Below are 20,969 nucleotides of genomic sequence, written 5' to 3' on the forward strand. Positions count from 1 at the left end.
GGGGCGGAGCTAGACAGGAGGCGGGGCTCGTGTGGAAAGCGCATCCCCATTTAACTTGCAGCAGCAGCAAAGGCCCCCTTGCCTGGGTCTGCAGTGGGAACCTCTGGACAAAGGACTAATGCTGCTCGCTCGCTCTGCCTTTTATATCCCTTCCGCAGTTAAAAAAAATCACAACTTTTTGATTGTGGCAGTTGGAGCCATTTGACCTCCAAAGGCAGTTCTTTGGCTTAGTACTTCTGGCACTTTAAGAGGCATCAGAGTCCCCTGGTAAGCCTGTTTAGAAGCTCATTTCTGGGGCTCACCCAGGTGGTTTGATGCGGGGGTCTGGGCTGGAGCTTGGGAGTCTACATATATTCTGAGTATATTTTAATAAGCATCCTCAGTGATTCTGGTACTTTGGGAAGTGGCACAGTCACTAAAGGGCTACTGTGTAGGGGAAAACAGGTTTTCCCAGATGATCCTGGGGTGGGAGATTTAGGAGGCAGGTCTCAGTCCACAGCAAATGGAAACCTTGTCTGGAGAGTCAGAGGAGGACTTGGGTGGTGGCCTCTTGTCATGGAGGTATGCAAGGTAGCAGTCACCATGGAGCCAGGCAGGACTACCTCAGACTCTGAGAATTTGCCCTCACCTTGTTCTGTTTTTCCACTTTATCTTTTATTTAAATTAGTCACTGATTATTTTTCTTAAATCAACATCATTTAAAAAGACACTGAGTGATTACTGTAAATAGAAGCTGGGCCTTGCTGTAAAAGGGAGGCAAACTATTAAACAGGGACAGTAAAGCCAAGTGATTTTAACTAGACAGTGAGGTCTGTCTGAGAGTGGGGCCTGGGCCTGCTTTGCTTTTTGTTCCACGGGGAGCATATGGCAGGCTAGGGGTATTAACACAGGGTGGTGGCCACTGGCCCTTTCTCCTGAGCATATGGGGAGAACAGGAAGAGATCCAAAACTGGAAACACTGTGGAAACACTCTGGGTGACCTCATCCCACTCTAGGAAATGTAAGCAACCAATGTCAGTAATAATAACAGTAAGTATTTGCTGTATACTGGGCATAGCTCCAAGTTTCCTATGTGTATCTGTCAGTTCAGCCTTAAAGTAACATCCTGAGGTCTGGAGGACATGCCCAACAGGGCCAGGGCAGTGCTGGAGTGACTGGTAGGGCCTCAGTGCAGCACTGGTGCAAGGTGGGGTCTGGACAGGGTGCAGGAAAAGCCATGGAGTCCCCAGGAGGCTGTGGGAATGTGGGGGTGCATGGGGAGTAGAGGGCAGCATACCCTAGCAGTAGCATGTGAACTGGGGCTTTCCTGTCCCACTCCAGTCAGCTCTGGAATCTGGGGGTGAGTGACTTAGCTCTTTTGGCCTCATTTTCCCCATCTGAGAAATGGAGTGAGTAGAAGTACCCAACTTCTAAGGCAGGGTCCTAAAATGTTGCGGTTGATACACATGTGTATCGGTTTGCATTTCTGGCCAGCCCTGGTCTCTCACATATTTCCCTTTTCTCCCACTCCACAGCCCTTTGGCACCTCAGGCCTATCCTGTACCTAGGCCACTGTGAGCAGTTGGAGGGATGGCTGCTCAGCTGCTGACTGTAGAGTATCCGGTGAGTCCTGACACCCTCTCACCCTCCTTTCCAGAGACTCAAGCCTGGAGGACTGGGCTCTGACCTCTGATGAGCTTCTGCCCACCCATGCCACTGCAGGGCCTGTGTTCCCAGCTGGTCTCCTGGGGGCTTTGTCCACTCCGGTGAGGAGGATGGTGCTCATGGGAACCTGCACCTCTGTTCTGCATGCTTCAGCGCTGATAGCCCCTCATCTGTGTCTGATACAGACTACAGGGTCAGCTATGGGGGACAGTGTGGCTCAAAAGTGGCTAAGCCTGCCCTTGTGGCTCTCAGGTGGGCACTTACAAGCGAAGGCTTAACCGTGTTACCTTGAGCAAAAAATGACCCATGCAGGGTCATGCTGCTCATATGGCTTGTAGAAATGGGCAAGCAGTGTTGACTGTCTCTCAGAGTGCTCCCCCTCCCCATGCTGTGAAAGGACAGAACAGGAGCAGGCCTGCCACATCTAAGAAGAGGCTGCTACCAGTGACATCTGGGAGGACTGGGTTAGGGGAGGGACACGGCACCTGCAGTTCTGGCCCAGATGCTTGTCTTTAACTGGGTGGGGTGTATGTGTATGTGGCTATTGAACTGTAAGTACAACAGCATAATTCACTGATAGACTCTTCCCAGCAATAACCATGTGGGCATATGAGTATTTCCTTATCTTCTTTCTTCTTTAAAGGTTGGCTAAGTATTGGCTCTACTGTTTTAATCTTCCTTCCAACAATCTTTACTTCCCCCATAGCTAGGATTACAGGCCTGTGCCCAGGATGTTTTTTTGATTTATTTTTTTGGGGAGAGGGGGTTGGTAGGACTGGAGTTTGAACTTAGGGATTCATACTTGCAAAGCAGGCACTCTACCACTTGAGCCACACCTCCATCCATTTTGCTGTGGTTATTTTGGAGATGGAAGGATCTCCGAAACTGTTTGCCCAGGCTGGACTTGAACTGTGATCCTTCCAAACTCAGCCTTCCAAGTAGCTAGGACTACAAGCATGAGCCACCGGCCCCTGGCTTCCAGCTTGTTTTGTTTTGTTTCATTTTTCTACTTGTTTTGCATAAATTTATTGAAAAATTTAAGGCATGACTTTTTATATGTTGTAACTATTATGTTAATGCTGTTTTAGAAGCCAATGTAAACATTTACAGCCAAGATTTTAAAAGGTACTTGACATCTAGATTTATAAGGTGTTTGAGGCCAGAATAAACATTACCTACTTGTTTGTATTTTGAAATGGGTCTCACTAACTTTGCCTAGGCTGGCTTCAAACCACCATCCTCCATCTCATACATAGTTTTTAAATTTTTCGGTTCACAAGCATTTCATATTTAAAACAAAACCTGTTGTTCTTTCCTGTTGTACCTGCCCCTGTGTTTAACCTGTGAGAGGGTTCCTCCACCTCAGGCCAATAGCACCTCTGTTGCCCCCTTTTCTATTTATCTTTCAAATGTTAACAATGAACCTTCTAGTCCATTTGCAGTTAATTTCTCTGGACAGACATGTTCTTTGACCTCTCTGTGATTTCTGTCTTGTGTCTTCATTTATTTAATTCCTTTGTTGACATTTGTTGAGGTGTACTTCACACACCACAGAGTGCACAATTAATGGAGTTTCAGTGTATTCCCACTCACGTGACCAGGACCATAATCAACTTCACGTCATTTTTATCACCTCCTGGAAGGACAGTGCCCATTAACCTTCACTCCCATTTTCAACCTCCAGCTACTGTAATCACAGGTTTACTTTGTCTTTCTAGACTGGCTTATTTTGAACATTGTATATGAATGAAATCACACAAATGTTACCTTTGTGACTGCCTTCTTTCACTTAGAATATTTACAAGGTTTGTCCATGTGGTACCTTCTGTAGAACAACATCCCTTTTTGTGGCTGCATAATATTCTTTTGTTTTTCTATACCACATTTGGTTCATCTGTCCAACTTGGGTTGTTTCCACTTTGGGGTTAGTATGAATAATGCTGTCATGAACATTCATGTACAAATTTCTGTTTGAACATGTGTTCTCAGTTCTCTTGGGTATATGTCTAGGACTAGAATTGCTAGTTCATCTAACTCTGCTTAACCTTTCATGGAACTGCCATAATCCCTTCCAAAATGGCTACACCATGTCTCCATTTTTAACACATCTGTGATTCTTGTCTTGATGTCTTCCTTTACCTACATTATTTAGAAGGTTGATCTCATTTCGATATAGTTGGGATTTGGGGTTTAAACTTGGATTTTTAAAAATCACTTATAGTTTGGTTACATTCTGATTTTTCTCCTGTGTGGGACAGTTTACACCATCAAAACCACAGGGGAGGAAGCTCTGGAATGAGCACCCTTAGCCATGTAGGTCAGAGGTCTTAAGACACAGATGACTGTGTTCTGTTTCTCAGTGTAGCTCTGGACTAGCCTGGGCATTGTGTATGGCATCTGCTCAGTGAATAGTTATTGTAAAAGCAATTGAGGGAAGATATTTAGAAGGGATTAGTCTATTAAAACAATTTCTGATAAGTAAATAAACGGGGCAGAAGGAAACTTTTGGAGGCGATGGGTGTTGTCTTGGCTTTGACTGTGGTGATATTGCACAGTTTGCACATACTGCCAGACTCACTGAGTTGTGTTTGTGAACGAGTCGAGTTTTCTGTATGTCAGTCCTGCCTAATTAAGCAGTTCAAATAAAAAGAAAAGAAGGAATTATTAGCTGAACTGGCTAAAGGGTGTACTGGACCAAATAATCAAATATGTCATGTCATAAGTGTTGATAATACATATGTATGATGTATATTGAATATTGAAATTAATCAAACAATGGTGGTAGTTGACTTTATCAAGAACTTTCTCCATCCATAACAGATGGGGCTGTGTTGGTGCTCTACATGAATTACTTCATTCAACCCACATGACAGCCATGGAGGGAGGTTGACATTGTGAAGCCCATTTCATAGATGGCACTTAGAGAGGGAAAGACAGTTGTCCAATGAAACACAGCCAGGATGGGCAGGGCCAGGGCTCCCCCAGTCAGGCATGGCCCTGGTACCCGGTGTGGACGCTCGAGGCCATGCAGGGGTGGGCCTGCAGGGCAAGATCTCCCTTTAGGAAGAGTGAACTGTGGTCCTGTGTCAGGGGTTAGGTAGGGTCAGGGTGCTGGAGAACCAGAGACCTGTGGATGCCAGTAGCAATTACTGGCAGTTATTGAATGCCTGCTGTTTGCTATGCACTGTGGTTCCCAATGTCTTATATGGATTAGCTTATATCATCCTCATCATACCAACCCTACTTGTCGATCCATTTGTCACTGTATATGCCAGCCATCATTCTAAACACCAGGGAGATGCCAGGGAGCAAGGCGGATGCATAGTCTGTGTGGGCAGCTTACACCACAGAAATGTATTTTCTGTCTGGGGGCCTGAGGTCCAGGTGTGGGCAGGGCTGGCTTCTCTATGAGTGGCAGTAGGCCGTCTTCTCCCTGGGTTTCACATGGCCACCATATTCTTGTGTCTGTGTCCTTATCTCCTCTTAAAAGGATACCAGCTGTATTGGATGAGGGCCTCCCTAACAACTCTATTTTACCTCAATTACCTCTACAATGGCCCTGTTTCCAAGCCAGCCACATTCTCAGGTACTGGGGGTTAGGATTCCAACATGGTACTTTGGGGGTCACAGTTCAGCTCCTCGCAGTGGATAAGATCATTGTCCTCCTGGAGCTGATATCCCAGAAGAGGACAGATGGTAAGCACCTGTGAAGTAGCATGTTCTTCCTGGAGACACAAGCTACAGAGGGAAAGTGGGTGGGGTTGTGGGTTCCAGTTTGGGGGTGTTGCTGTTCACAGAAGTTACTCCTGAGGGAAGCTGGCATCTTGAGTAATGCCCAGGGATGAGGGGATTCATAGATTGGGCCCTGAGGCAGGAGTGACTGGGAGTGTTCAGAGCCCAGCAAGCATGGGGTGCCGTTGAGTGTGGGGGAGCCTGGCCTAAAGTGCACAGAGGGTCTGTATGTAGTACAGTGGGTTTTTGGCCAATTCTTCCCTATGAGCAGGATGAATGCTTGTGGGTTCTGAGTAATGGAGAGACACTATCTAATGTGAGTAGTGTGACTGGGGTGTACCACACTATCCCCCGTGTTACAGGTAGGCAAATGGAGATACCATTTGAGACAAAGGTCTTACAGCTACTAGGTGGCCAAGCCATCAGACCCAGGACATTTGGTGCCGGTGCTCACCTGTTGAGCCCTTTGGCCATCCTGCCTCTCATGAAGCTAGTGCGGGCATCTTGCTCTCTCTTTTTCTGCTTCCTGGCTGCCGTGATGTTAGCTGCTTTGTCTGCCCTCCCTGCCATGATGGAGTGGAGCCTCCAAAAACGTGAGCCACAACAAATTTTCCTTCTTTGAGCTGTGTGTCTCAGGTATTTGTCACAGAGACCAAAGTCTGACTAACACACACCTACATCTGCAGAGGGGAGTTAGGACCAGGCCTCCTTCACAACCCAAGAGCAGTGGAGAGGCGAGAGTGTGAGAACCCCACATTTAGATTCCTGAGGGCAGATGGTCTGAGCAGGCAGCATTTCTGGGTCTTCCCCTCATGCCTGACTGTATCCTCGGGCCTATTCATTTGTCCTACAAACACTTATTAAAGACCTACTGTGTGCTGGCACTCTTCTAGGGCCTGAAGATCCAGCAGTGGACCAGGAAGCCATCATGGTCTTACAGCCTCCCCACGAAGGAGCTGCTGTTACTGTCCCCACCTCACAGAGGAGGAAATAAGCTTGGCCTTGTCACATAAGTAAATGGCAAATGGCCATGTGGGGTGGGATGGTCCCACACACAAACTGTCAATCAGGACACTGCCCTGACTTTCATTACTATATATACATGGCTTGCCTGTATTGGCTTTTTCTTCCTGAATAACCGATCATTCCCAAGCCCAGCCCTTGAAGCTTCAGGTGTCTGTCTTCTCATGTAGCTGCCTTGGGCAGCGGCCTGGCTGAATAGTTGTAGCTCAGTGTCTTGGTGAGGTGCTGCATCTCAAAAATCATTTCCAAGATGGCTCAGGTGTGGGAATGTTGACAGGAAGCCGAAGTTGCTGGTCAGACGGGCTGATCTGTGCGACTGTTCAGGGTAGCAGCTGGCTTCCCCTAGAGTCAGTGATGAGAGAAAGACAGAGAGTGGAGGGAAGGAAAGGAGGGAGAGAGAAGAAGGAAGGGAGAGAGGGAGGGCAGGAGACAGAAACAGGGAAGAAGGGAGAGACAAACACAAGTGGAAGGAGGAAGGTAGGGGGAGAAAAAAGGAAGAAAGGAAAGAGAGGGAGAGAGACCTTCTTCAAGACCAAAGCTGAGATCTTTATAAGCATATCTTTTCTTTTGCAGGTGGCGGGGGTGCGGTATTGGGGTTTGAACTTAGTGCCTCATACTTGCTTGGCAGTTCCTCTACCACTTGAACCATATATCTGGCTCTTTCTAGTTATTTTTCATATAGGGTTTCACATTTTTGCCCAATTTGGCCTCAGACCATGATCCTCCCAATCTCTGCCTCCCAAATAGCTGAGATTACAGGTGGGAGCCACCATGCCTGGCTGCAACCATATCTTTTTTATTGTGCACACTACATATAGCATAAAACTTATTGCCTTAACCATTTTCAAGTGCATGGCTGAGTGACATTAGCTCCATTCACACTGTTGTACACCCATCTATCTTCAGAACTCTTTATCTAGCAAAATTGAAATTGCACCTGCTAAACATTAACTTCCCATCCTTCCTCCTCCCAGGCCTTGAGGCCCTCATATGATAGAATCATGCAGTATTTGCCTGGTGAAACTGGCACATTTCACTTAGCACAGTGTCCACGAGGCTCATACCAGTTGTAGAATATGTTAGAATTTCCTTTCTTTGTTTCTTTCTCTTTTTGGCAGTACTGGGGTTTGAACTCAGGGCCTCGCACTTGCCAGGCAGGTGCTCTACCACTTGAGCCACATGCCCAGCATTTATGCCTGGGCTAGCTGGGACCACAGTCCTCCTATTTGTGCTTCTGGTGTAGCTGGGATGACAAGTATAAGCACCGCCATCCCCAGATTTTTATTGGTTGACATGGTGTCTTGGGAATTTTTTGCCCAGGCTGGCCTAGACCATAATCCTCCTAACTCTACCTCCCAAATAGCTAGAATTTCCTTCCTTTTTAAAGGCTGAATAGCATTCCACTGTATGGATGGACCACATTTTGCTCATGCATTCACCCATCCATGGACACTTGAGTGGCCTCCATCTTAATGTGAACCTGGTCATGCAAACACAGAGTCTACTTTTTTAACATCATATGTCAGGTCCTACTGCTGTCAGTAGAAGAAAGAGCATTCCACAGAGAGTTAGAAGCAAATGGAAAGGCCCTGGGTCAAATCAATGAGAATATAGGCCAGCATGTAGTCAGGAAACTAGGAGAGGAGAAGGTGGGGACAGAAGTGGGGGTTCAAGAGGTCAGAACCAAGACTCTGTGTTTGGACACTCCTAGTTTTCCTACCTGCGCTCTGGTTCACGAGAGGGAGGCTCTCAATAGCTGCTGGGTTCAAGCCTGGTCGTCCCTCTCATTAGGTGTGTGACAGGCGTTCTCTGTGCTCTGCTCCTTTATCTGCACCTTCAGCCTCCCTGTAGCGGCTCCTGTTTGGGGGCTTGGTAGAACCATCTGGAAGGGCTGACTTTATCAGTACCTGCTACAGATCAGTGCCGAGTCAGTAAATGAGTTAGGATGTGTGAAACATACATTGGCTTCCTGGGGCTGCTGTAAGTAATTATGGCAGACTGGGGGCTTAAACAGTGGAAAAAGATTCCTTAAGTTGTGGCTGGGAGCCTGGGAGCAGCAAGGCTTCTCTGGCGGTGCTGTCAATGGTCTGCTCCAGCCTCTCCCCAGGCTGCTGGTGTTTCCTAGGTTTGTACAGTGAGGTTCTGTCTGCACCCAGGTTCTCCCTGTGTGTCCGCTCCCAATGGATGCCATCTTATAAGAACCCTATTGGATGCCTTCATTTTAATTCCACCCACAGCAACCCTGCTTCCAAATGAAGTCATGTTGCTGAGGTCCTGGACTAGGAATTCACCTTGTGAATCCTTAGGAGTGGGACACATCATAATCTACCCCCTTATACAGCACCTGGCACCTAGAACTGTGTAATGAGCAAGGGTGTTACCATGATTGACCCCTCCTGCCTGCCATATTCATTTAGTCCACCTGTTTGTGAGGCTCAGTCTCCCCCTCCAGGACTCTTGCCAATACCTGGCAGTCTGATCAACCTTTGACATCTCAGATCTTGATGCAGGGTCTCCCTTCCAGTGAGTCTCCCTCCAAGGCCCTGATTGCTAATTCCCTCTGCAGATGGCATCCAGGTCACCTTTTCCCAGTCTTCCCTGTCTGTACTCAGTGCCTTAAGGACGTTGTTCTGACCTTCATGACTGCAGTGGCCAAGTGCTGTGTGTTTTAATCTGCCTCTGTCACAAGGAGACAGTTCTGGAACCTTCTGCATTGTATCCCAGCAGTGCTCAGTGGCTGGCACTTTGTAGGCACTCTGTAGAGTTCTTTGAGTTCCCAGATTCCCCCAGGAACCGGCCCCTGCTGTACTCCTGATATTGATGGGCTCATTTTCCTTTTGGTTCCTTTCTGTCCGGCTCTCAAATCTGCTACTGTGTTCCAAACTGTCCCATTTGCTTCTTTCTCTGTCAGAGCCCAATACAATTACGCACTGAGAGAGCTGTGAGTGATCCCATCAAAATCCTGCATCCTGTTGACATCACTGCAGATCCTTAAGTCCTCCCGGCTTCCAGACCTGTGTAAGGAGGGCCCCACGGTGAACAGATGTGGGTTTCCTCTTACAGAAATCAGTGACGTTCAGGGACGTGACTGTGGACTTCACCCAGGAGGAGTGGCAGTGGCTGGAGCCAGCCCAGAAGGACCTGTACAGGGACGTCATGCTGGAGAACTACAGGAACCTGGTCTTGCTGGGTAAGGGGGGTGGCTTCATTGAGTCACTGTTAGCCTATGGCTTCAGGACCACAAAGAAATAAGAAAGAAGGTTGACAGATTTGACTGTGCAGAACAAAATTAAAATTACTCTACTTGAAGCTAAAAATAAAGTTAATAGATGGCATGGGGAGTGATTTTCTTCATGTGTATGATCAAAGTGTCATAGAGTTCCCAGGAATGAATAAGAAAGAGACTAAGTGAATGATTAAAAAAAACCAAAACCCGATTCACAGATGAGCTTGCAATTCATAGATGTAGAAATACACAAGATTATACTTTGAAGTTTCTTTTTTAACCTAGCTAATAGAGATATACAAATTGAGATATTGTCCTTTTGCCTTTGAGGTACACAAAGATTAACAAGAATTACAGCCTGCATATCAGGTGGATGGAAAGAGACTCTCTCATTTTAAAGTTGGACAACTCTTTTGAAGACTAGCTTGTCAATGTGAGTCAAATTTTTAAGAATTGCATATTTAGGGGTCTGTCATTTAGGAATTCTCCCATAAGTGGGCAAAGTTTTGTATGAGAGGAAAAGTAAAGGAGATTGCCACACACCCAGCCACACTCAACTGACTGAACACCCAGGTTTGCAGCTCTGCAGAGCTCAGTGAGGACTCTTCAGGCATCGCCATGGAAGATGTCTGGAGATACTCGACCAGGTGGAAACACTCGAGCAGGGACCTGGTGCTTTAATGGCTTCCTTGGAGGTGTGATTGACTGACAATTAATGGCACATAAGGTGATATTAGCTCCATTTTGACAGGTGATGAAGACAGCGAACACATCTGTCACCCAGAAAGTCCCCTGCTCTCCCATCCCCATGCATGCACTTGTCAGCTTTGGGTCTCAAACTCCACTCCGCAGTTCTCAATTTTTATAGTCTTGTAACACTGCACCATGTCCTCTGACTTCTTTGACTCAGTGCATGATTTGAGCATCACCCATGTTGCTACCTTTTTCTCTTTATGACTGCATATTACTCCACTGCATAGTCTCCACAGTCTGTTTACCCATTTACCTGCTGACCAGCATTTGGGCTACTTTCGGTTCTGAGGTATTCAAAACAAGGCTTCCATGAGTGTGTGAGTACAGATCCTGGGTAGATATGGTCTCCTTCTTCTTGCATGAACACATAGGGGTGGAAAGTGAGCATCACATTGTCTGTGTAGAATCTGCCAACTCTAGTCTGAAGCTGGAACCACTTGACGTTCCCACCAGCAGTGCCTACAAGGAGAGGCCCACCTGCTCCACCCGTTTCATTTGAGCCTTGTAGGTTAGGTATGTGGCTTTTGTTGGATATCGACTGTCTTGTCCTGTGTGTATTTGCCTTTCGTTATATCACCTTTGGTAAATTTTCCATTTGGGTCTTTTGCCTATTTTTTTTAAATTAAAGTTGGATTATCATCGAGTTTTGAGTTATATTCTAGATACAAGTCTTTTCTTAGATATGCTATGCAAGTATTTCTTTTCTGTGGATTGTGTTTTTGCTTTTCTTGACAGTGTCATGAGAAGCAGAAGTCTTTAATTTTGACTCAGTCCAGTTTGTATGGTTTTAATCGTCATTAATTTCATACCTGGGAAGCTGCTGCCTAACCCAAAGCCGCACAGAAGGTTGACTCTTTCTTCTAAGAGCTATTTTATTACAGTTTTCATTAGGACTTTGGTCCACTTCAGTTAATTTTTGTAAGTGATGTAAGAAAGGACTTTGTGGGTGTCCAGGTGCCCAGTGCCATTTGCTGAAGAGCTGCTGTTTTAAATTGGATGAGCTGCAGTTTATCAGTTGTTCCCTTTTCTGGACAGCACTTTTGATGCCAGAGCTAAGAAAACTTTGCATATTCCAAAATCACAAGGGTTTTCTTCTGAAAGTTGTATAATGTTAGGTTTTACATTTTGTTCTCTGAGCCACTGAGAGTCAGTTTTTATAGATGATTAAAAACATCAATCCAAGTTCATTTTTTGGCAAATATGTTCATTTTTTCAAAAGTGTTCTTTCTCATCTGAATTGCCTTGTGCCTTTGTTAAATATTAATTTTCTGTGTGGAGGTGTCTAATTCTGGACTCTTCTGTCCCACGGGCCTGGGTGCCCTGACCCAGTGCAAAGTAGCCTGGTCCTTTCCATCTTGCTTTTATGACTTGAGCTCAGACTGGAACCACTTACTTTCCACAGGACCCTTGGATTATAGGGTTTTCTGTCTGACTGATGGGAAAGGCCCTAGGTCAACTCTAGACACAGTTAAATCCTTCCAGATGGTTTACCCCCAGTGCTGGATCATTTCCTGATATTGTGCAGCAGTCTGCACAATTGCTGTGCTGCTGTTTTGCAAATGGTTGATGGAGGGTCTCTGATGCAGGACACTCCATCAACACCAGTGGCGTGGGGGGGGGGGTGAGGGGGGCAGCCTGCCAGTCTCCTCTCCAGTGCTCCATTCTGTAAACTCAGCTTCATCTCCTATACCCAGAAAGGCTGCCAGGTCATGCATCAGTTTCCCCTGCCTGTGTCACAGCCTGGAACATTCCAGGCAGTGAGCTAAGGGAATGCATGCTACCCTACTTGATTCTCATCTCTTAGAAATTGCTGCCTTTCACTCCAGATGTCCAGTGCCTTAAAAAGTATTTTTTAAAAATTTTTCCTTTTTAGGCTGTTTTAGGGCTGGAGGGAACCTTGTCCTTGTTTCTCTATCTTGGACAAAGTGTGTGTTCATGTATGTGTACTGTGCAGATGTGTTGTGCATATGTTTAAGGGTGTGGAGGGGAGAAATCCTAAAAGGCTGTGGAGGGGGGAAATCCTAAAAGTATAACCCAAAGTGTTAACTCTGATGAGTGAGATTCCAGGATACACCATTTTCCACATTTACATTTTTGGTGTTTAATAATAAGTGCAAACTATTTTGAAATCAGAAGCAATCGTAGAAGCACATAAGGAGACAAGGAAACCCTGAAGGTCAGATGGGAGCTCTAGCATGATGAGAACAAGGTGCACCCACATTGGCTCCAGAGGCAGGGGTTGCTCTGTGCTCCGGCTATCTTCCTGCAAGACGCCCCTGCAGAAGTGGGTCTTGAACTTTTCTTCAGCAGTGAGTGGGGGACTGCCAGCCATGCATGTATGCTGTTGGGCTTATGCTGTTTTGACTCTGGTGAGAAATGCTGTGGTGCAGCAGACTTTTCTGGCTAACACCGAACTGGGTTTTCACAGCTAGGAGTTGGGTGTCTGCTGCTTTGCAAATGAGCTCTACTGAAAGCGTTTTTTTTTTTTTTATTGTTTGATTAATTGTACAAAATAATGGGCTTCAATATGATATTTTCATACTTGCATACTATGTGCTTTTGTCATACTCACCCGCCCATCCCCTGTGTTGTCCCCCTCTCCTCTCACTGGTCTCTCTCCCCTCAAGTAATCTCCCCTTCTGCTTTTGTAGCTTATTTTAATTCTAGATTCCACATATGTGAGAAAACATATATTTGTCTTTCTAGGTCTGGCTTATTTCATTTAACATGATAATCTCCAGTTTCATCCATTTTCCTGCAAATGGCACGAAACTCTTCTTTATGGCTGAATACTACTCCACACTATGTATGTAAACCACATTTTCTTTATCCACTCAGCAGATGGTGGGCACCTGGGCTGATGCCACAGCCTGGCCTTGTGAATGGTGCTGTTATAAGTAGGGCGTGCAGGCATCTCTACTGTGTGCTGAGGGGTTTTAATCCACCAAGGGAGGCTGCGTCTTGTTTCCCTACTCCATGCTGGCCTCCACCTCCAGTTCTCCAGTCTTCTTAAGTTAACACTCACTCCATGGGACTCCAGCCCTCTCACACCAGCTCTCTTTGTTCCCACAGCCAGTGCTGGTCTATATCCCAGGGCATCTTGGTCTCTGTCAGCCCCCCAACCACACCCACCAGTGCCCTTCCTTCCTCTCTCCACAGAGAATCACCTACACCCACTCCTGTGTGCCCCTCCTTACACAACTTGAACCCCAGCTTTGCCTCAGTGCCATGTGCCCTGGAGTATCTGGCTTCATTCTTGGAGCATAACAGTCCACAACTACACCTAACTCATGTGGTTGTAAGGATGTGGAGAGAGAGTCCATACAAACTGCTCAGCACTGTGCTGGGCAGTGCAGATGGGAGCCTGTGCCTTCTGTGTGCCAGGCACTGTGGGAGGAGCTGGGGACAGGCTTGGTTCCTGCCTGATGGAGCTCAGTCTTCTGGGGAAGCCAGTAATCAACAAAGAACAAGCAGAGAAGGGTTGTCATGGACCACTGAGGGCTCAAGAGAATGGCAAGAGGAAAGATCCTTTCTTAGTAGGAAGAAGGGGGAGGCCTCTCAGGGAGATTGATGGAAACTGATGCCTGAAGGATGAGGATCTTTGGGAGAGAGGGGTAGCATAGTGGTGTGGGGGGGGGACAGTGGATGCTAAGGCAGGAAGAGCTTCACATGGACAGGGGATAAAAAGGGAACAGAGGGTACGAGTGGCCCATGGGAGGAAGGACGGTGGGGGTGACTTAGGAGAGGTGTCCTGGGCTCCTTCCACAAACCTTGGTGCCACCAGATCTTTATTGCCAGGGTATTCAATTTGAACAGGGAGGCGTGCGGATCTCAAGGTGGAGAGGTGAGTTTGGGGGCAGGGGAGTAGATGGGAACCTGTGGCACACTTTGGCAAAAAAATCATGGTGGCTGACTAGGTGGTTGGCAGTGGTGAAGGTGACAGAGAGATCTGGTCCTGTTCAGGCTGTTTTGTGCATCCACAGGTACTTTCTGGTAGTGGGAGTGGTGCGTGGAAAGGTAAGAAGCAAGGATGACTGCTAAGTGTCTTCAAATCTTTTTAAGTTGTAGCTGATGTGATGGCTCACATCTGTAATCCCTGCTACACAGGAGGTGTAGGTAGGAGGTCTGAGTCAGCCTGAACAAAAAGCTCAAGACTCTATCTGAAAAATAAAGCAAAAGGGGCTGAGGCGTGGCTCGAATGGTACAGTGCTTGCCTGGGAAGTGCTAGGCCCTGAGTTCAAACCCCAGTGCCATCAATTTTTTTAGAGTGTAATAAAATACACAAAATAACCATTTTGAAGTGTACAGTTCAGTGCCATTTGGGACATTCACATTGTGGGTAACTGTCACCACTGTCCACCTGGAGAGCTTTCTCATCTTCCCGAATTGACACTGTGACTGGTAAACACTAACTTGCCCTTCACCCTCCCCAGTCGTGGTGGTCCTTCTTTCTGCCCCTGTGAGTCTGACTCCCCAGGCCCGCACATCCATAGATTCATGCTGTGTTGATTCTCTCCTGTCTGACTTATTCTACTAAGTCTCTTTGATGGGCCTTCCTTACTTCTTTTTAAGTTTTTGGTGGGAAGGCTCGGACTCACATGAGAGAGATGTGTGAACACTCTGTTTTGGAGACCATGTTGGGTACTGGGATGTGGGAGGTTGGGGAACAGCCAGGAGGCACCAGAGAGCAGCAAGGATGGAAAGCCCAGGAGAGAGGAGGGGATCTTGTATCCAGCCCCCCTGAGCCTCAGGAAGCTGTCAGCATTCCTCTCTGCCACCCTCCTCTCCTGCTGGTTCCTGCCTTTGGCCAAACTCACTGGAAGCCAGTGAACAAGTGGGCCTCCTGCAGCCAGGACTGAACAAGAGGTGGGGTGGGGAGCCTAGTCCCCAGCACACAAACAACATAATGGCTTAGCTGCTATTTGTTACTTCAAATAGGACCCTGCTTGTTGGGTATTCAGGATGACAAGAAGAGGAAAGACCGGCAGGCCAGGACTTCCTGCAGGAAACCTAGCTCTCCTCCCTCCTGCCTTCCAAGATGCTGCTGCCCTTTCTCCCTCTCCAAAGGGACAGTTCTTGTTCCCTTTTAGTCCTTCCGTCAGTGCGCCTCCAGAAGCTGACTTGGCTTCTCCATCCCTCTCTCATCCGAGGGTGTTCTTTGCTGGTGCATGGGCGTCTTGCAGCATTTTGGATCTCATTTTTCCAGGCCCACGTGAGGACCTTGTCTCATGGAGCATGTCGGATCTGTGTTATCCATTGCCTTGGGTGACCAGTATTTCACACAGCATCTCGAACCTGGGTTTCCCAGTCCCACTGCGGGTCTTTCTCACGCCCAGCTTTTGTTTGTTTTGTTTTTCCAGACTGGGAGACTAGACCTGAAATGAAGGAGTTGGATATGAAGCATCACATTCCGGAGGACAAACCACCGTTGCAGGCGGCCTTGGCAGGGCCCGCTAGGACTTGCGCCTGGGGAGAAGCACGGACACCAGACGGCTGGGTAGATGGGTGGCGGGAAGGGACGGGACCCAGCCCGGAGTTCCTGGGCTCTGGGCTGGGGGACGTCCTAGCCAAGGGGTTCGTCCCCGAGTGTTTTGAGTTGAAGGCATCTACCAACCACAGCTGCACCCAGGAGAAGGGCGCCTATCCACTGGGGATGCGCAGGAAGAACGCGGAGAAGCCAGCGCACGCGTGCGGCCAGTGCGGCAAGGTCTTCAGCCGAAGCTCATCCCTGATAAAGCACCAGAGGATCCACACTGGGGAGAAGCCTTTTGGCTGCGACGTGTGCGGGAAGCCGTTCTTGGAGCGCTCGTCCCTCACCATCCACCGGCGCGTGCACACAGGCGAGAAGCCGTACGTGTGCGGGGACTGCGGCAAGGCCTTCAGCCAGCGCATGAACCTCGTGGTGCACCAGCGCACGCACACAGGCGAGCGGCCGTACACCTGCGGCGTGTGCGGCAAGGCATTCCGCAAGACCTCGTCCCTGGTGCAGCACGAGCGCGTGCACACGGGCGAGAAGCCGTACGCATGCGGGGACTGCGGCAAGGCCTTCAGCCAGAACATGCACCTCGTGGTGCACCAGCGCACGCACACGGGCGAGAAACCGTACGTGTGCCCGGTGTGCGGCCGGGCCTTCAGCCAGAACATGCACCTGACCGAGCACCACCGCACGCACACGGGCGAGAAGCCGTACGCGTGCAAGGAGTGCGGCAAGGCCTTCAACAAAAGCTCATCGCTTACCCTGCATCAGCGGAACCACACGGGCGAGAAGCCATACGCGTGCAACGAGTGCGGCAAGGCCTTCAGCCAGAGCTCCTACCTCATCCAGCACCAGCGCTTCCACATCGGTGTGAAGCCCTTTGAGTGCGGCGAGTGCGGCAAGGCCTTCAGTAAGAACTCGGCCCTAGCGCAGCACCAGCGCATCCACACCGGTGAGAAGCCCTACGAGTGCTACGTGTGCAAGAAGCACTTCACTGGGCGCTCGTCGCTCGTGGTGCACCAGATCGTGCACACGGGCGAGCGGCCTTACCGGTGCGGCGAGTGCGGCAAGGCCTTCAGCCAGAGCGCGTACCTCATCGAGCACCAGCGCATCCACACTGGCGAGAAGCCGTACCGCTGCGCGCAGTGTGGCAAGGCCTTCATCAAAAACTCCTCGCTCACCGTGCACCGGCGAGAAGCCCTACCGCTGCGCCGAGTGCGGGAAGACCTTCAGCCGCAACACCAACCTCACGCGCCACCTGCGGATTCACACTTGAGCCATCCGCGGCACCTGGCAGGTCTGCAGGGCCAGGTGTGTGTGTAGGGGGTGCTGCCTCCGGGTGGCCGGTGTGGACTGTCCTCCCGCTGGAGGTCTGGTGACTCGGGATGGAGAGGCTGGGAACGTAGGAACCTGGAAAGGCATTTCCATCAGTGCGCTTCCTTAAACAGCGCCAGAAGGCGAGCCCCTGACGTTTGGCTTGTTGGGTATATTTTAAGGTCCGTGTAGCTGAGCCAGGATCCATGGAGGCTCCAAGGAGAGATGTAGTTCTTCAGGGGTCTGGTCTGCTCCCTGGAGCTCGCAGGATTACTCCTGCAGCAGCCTAGGGCAGGTGGAGGGGAGGCTGAACACTGGGACATCCCTTACTCCATCATATGCACAGAGCTCAGATGTGGTTTGCCCCATCTGAGTTTCCTCCGGGGATTAAGATTGAGGGTCAATGTTGGCTGGTTGGCGCCCAGCTTCCCCACACCCTAGCCCTCCTGGTCTCCTACACTGTGTGCTGGAGTCATCAAATCACTCAGTGAAGTTTGCAAGTTGTTTGCTAGGGAAATTTTTTTTCAGTTAGCAAATAACAAAATCAGCTTTGAATGCCAAAGTTTCTTAAAGCAGTCTTAGAACTTTTAACCAACAGGCCATTTTGAACGGTCTTTTTGACCGTTCAAGACTGAGAGTGGGAGACTCAGAACACAACTGCCAGGTGTGTTTCGGGTTCCAATCTTTATGGGCTCCAGGATCCACACCCTAGCACAGACTGTTCTATAGTTATGATGCAGTTAAACAGTAACAGTAACTGTCCTGGTCCATTCCTGTTGCTGTAACAAAGTACCTTAGACCAGGTAACTTACAAACCATAGAAATGTACTGCTTATAGCAGATCTAGAGTCCTGAAAGGCCAAGGTGCAGGTGGGTCTGTTCTCTGTTGAGGACCTGTTCCTCATAGTGCCTCCTACCTGTGTCCTCACCTGGTGGAAGAAGACAAGGAAGCTCCCTCCACTTCTTTCAGAAGGTCACTAAACCAGTCACAGGAGCTCTGCTCCATCTCTGCCAACTGTTCCTTTGGGGGGTTAAGTTTCCAACGTGTGATTTGAGGGGTACACAGGTGTTCAGAGCAACTGTATCAATATCTTCAAATGAGTTTCCCAGGCTGACTTGAAGTGTTTTTTACACATGGATCTCCCCCTTCCCTCCCACCTTGGGTTTTTTGTTTTGTTTTGTTTTGTTTTTAAACTGCTCTTAATGTTGACATATAATACTACTGTTTGCTAATGTCCTGACATTTCTAAATGCTCCTCTGCACTCCTTAGCACTGGTGTGTGTGTGTGTGTGTGTGTGTGTGTGTGTGTAGAATAAATGATTCATTTTAAAAATTATATCAGCAGGAACACTTTGTGCTCAAGTGGGAATGGGTTTGCTGCAGGCACAGCACTGGAGCCACAACTCTGGTTTTCTGGAAGTCTCTGGCTGTCCCTTTTGTGTTGGCCTCATGTTCAGACTGACTTCCCTTGTGGGCACTTAATTGGCAGTGGTTCCTCAGGACTGTACATGTTCTCATTCACATCCAAATGGAGAGAGAAGACCTCCTCCAGTCATTGGGGGAATAAAACCCCCAAAATTCATTCTTTTGGAATCACCATGCCTGATGCTGTGACCAGAGGGATGGCACCGGCTGGATGGCTTAGATCTGGGTCCTGTCCTCATTCCCAAAATGATACCTGTGGCCAGAGGGATGGGATAGATGTCCCAGGTGGCCTGAAACCAGTGTGTGCCCTTGATGTGGGTGCAGGGTCAGTGCACACAGATTACAGTGGGGGAGATGTAGGGCAATGTGGAGAAAGCACCCCATATCCACCACATCTGCCCAGTGGGCTAAGAACTGAGGGCTGGCCCCTCTTGCCTTGAGAGACCATCTGTCTGTCTGTACTCTGCTGCCCCTCTAGCCAGGAGGTAAGGCAGGGGAGCTAGGGCATCTGGTGGTCACTGCCAGGTTAGAGAAGGGTTTGGCTACCCGATTGGGCCCAGCAGTGGCCACAGTAGCCAGGAACTCCAGTCTCCCTTCAGCTTCTGCTGCATGGCTAGCACTCTGTTACACTCCACTTCTGTACCTGCCACAGAACACGTAAGTTCCCTAAGTCATGTAAGTCACCTGTAGTGGGGGAGGTTGGGAAAGAATGGAGATTATAAACAGGTCATAATTGGAGTTCCCAGTGACACATTTGGAAAACATCATGACAACCATGCAGGCGAGAAGGGTGCTGGATGGAAGGTGAGTGAGAGGAAGGACTTAGCACAGCTCTGTAGCCTGGGCACATTGTATTTAACTCCTCTGTGCTTTGGATTCTTCTTCTCAAAAACAAGAAAATAGTGACACTCCCCAGGTTTGATTGATGGGTGAGTCAGGGGAAGATGACACTAATGACAGGTGAACCTAACAACGCAGAGGCTTAAAGAACAAAATTCACTCTCTCCCTCCCCTGCCATCCCCTCTCCTCCCCTTCCCTCCCCTGTCTTTCCCTCCTCTGTTCTCTTCCTTATCCTCCCTCTTCCATCCCTCCCTCCTTCCTCCTCTTCCTGTTTCTCTCTCCCTCCTCCCCCTCTATCTCTATCTTCTTTTTCTCTCATTCTTTCTCTTTCCTTCTCACACACCCCACCCCAGATGAACAGCAGAAGCTCTGCTGTCAGCTCTGCTGTCTGCTGCCCATGGGGGCACTCAGGACACAGGTTCTCATCCTGCTGCTTGATGGTCCCTAGAAGCCTCAGTGTATGGGCTCTACATGGAGCTGTATGTGCAAGGTACATATAGGGTCCAGCACGCAAGAAAGAGGAGAGAGTTTGAGGAGGTGAGTCCAGAGTCTCAGGACCAGGGCAGAGATGGTTCACATTTCTTCTGCTTATGAAACTGGACACAATAGATTTGTATCTTGATGAATGCAAAACCAAAACAAGCATGGCCAAGAAAGAAAAGAGAGGAGAAAGATTTATTCCCTGCAGCAGATAAGGAGAGCATGGGTGTTAACTTCCAAAGAAGTGCCCTCCTCAAACAAATAAAGGGTGGGGATTTTATTCAGGGAGACTCCACTTACTCATATAGGAAAACACTTTCAGGGCTGGAGTGCCTCTGAGCATGCTCAGTTTACAATCATAGTTCATGAAGGAAAGATGGAAAACACATTTTTAGGTATTAGCTAACAGGGCTGAGAAGGAAAGGCAAAGGAGGGAGAGGAGGAGGCTGGACAAGGGGAGGAGGAGAGGATTGAAAGGAGGAAGGGGGGATAGGGTTTGGAAAAGAAGTGTGGGAGAATGCCGGGTGCTAGTGGCTCATGCATGTAATCCCGGCTACTCAGGAGGCAGAGATCAGGAGGATCAGAGTTCAAAGCCAGTCCAGGCAAATAGTTCTCTCGAGACCCTATCTCAAAAATACTCATTACAAAAAAGGGCTGGTGGAGTGGCTCAAGGTGAAGGCCTTGAGTTCAAGTCCCTGCACTGCAAAAAATATTTTTTTAAAATAATAAAAAAGCTTGGGAGATGGGATGAGAAGGGGGAGGGGTCAGGAGGAGGAGAGAGGAAGAGGGAGTGGGGTAAGGTTCAGAAGGAGGGAAGAGTGGAGAGAAGGGATAGGGATAGGACCAGGCCTGGAGGCAGGAGGGATGAGGGGAGAAGAGGTAGGACAGACAGTGAAGAGTGAGAAGGGAGTGGGGGAGTAGGAAAAGAGGAAAAAGGAGAGGGAGAGCTGGTAGAGGAGGAGGGAGGAACTCTGAGGAAAGAGGGAAGGGGGAAAGAAAAAGATGGATCAGAGGAAGAAGAGGAGAGGGAGAGGGTGAGGGAAAGAAGGAAAAG

At 48.6% G+C, this 20,969-nt stretch overlaps 1 protein-coding gene across 1 annotated transcript in view; it reads left to right on the plus strand.

The window, feature by feature from the left end:
- LOC109701984 (uncharacterized) overlaps positions 1-20,676 on the plus strand; it is a 42,777-nt gene extending 22,101 nt beyond the window's left edge. The window contains 4 exon segments of the mRNA XM_074057383.1: positions 1,562-1,602; positions 9,463-9,589; positions 15,739-17,041; positions 17,043-20,676. Coding sequence (XP_073913484.1) covers positions 1,562-1,602; positions 9,463-9,589; positions 15,739-17,041; positions 17,043-17,130 — 1,559 coding nt within the window. The 3' untranslated portion in view covers positions 17,131-20,676.
- The last annotated feature ends 293 nt before the right edge of the window (positions 20,677-20,969 follow it).

The sequence above is a fragment of the Castor canadensis genome, chromosome 16, assembly GCF_047511655.1.
Source record: "Castor canadensis chromosome 16, mCasCan1.hap1v2, whole genome shotgun sequence".
Taxonomy (NCBI): domain Eukaryota; kingdom Metazoa; phylum Chordata; class Mammalia; order Rodentia; family Castoridae; genus Castor; species Castor canadensis.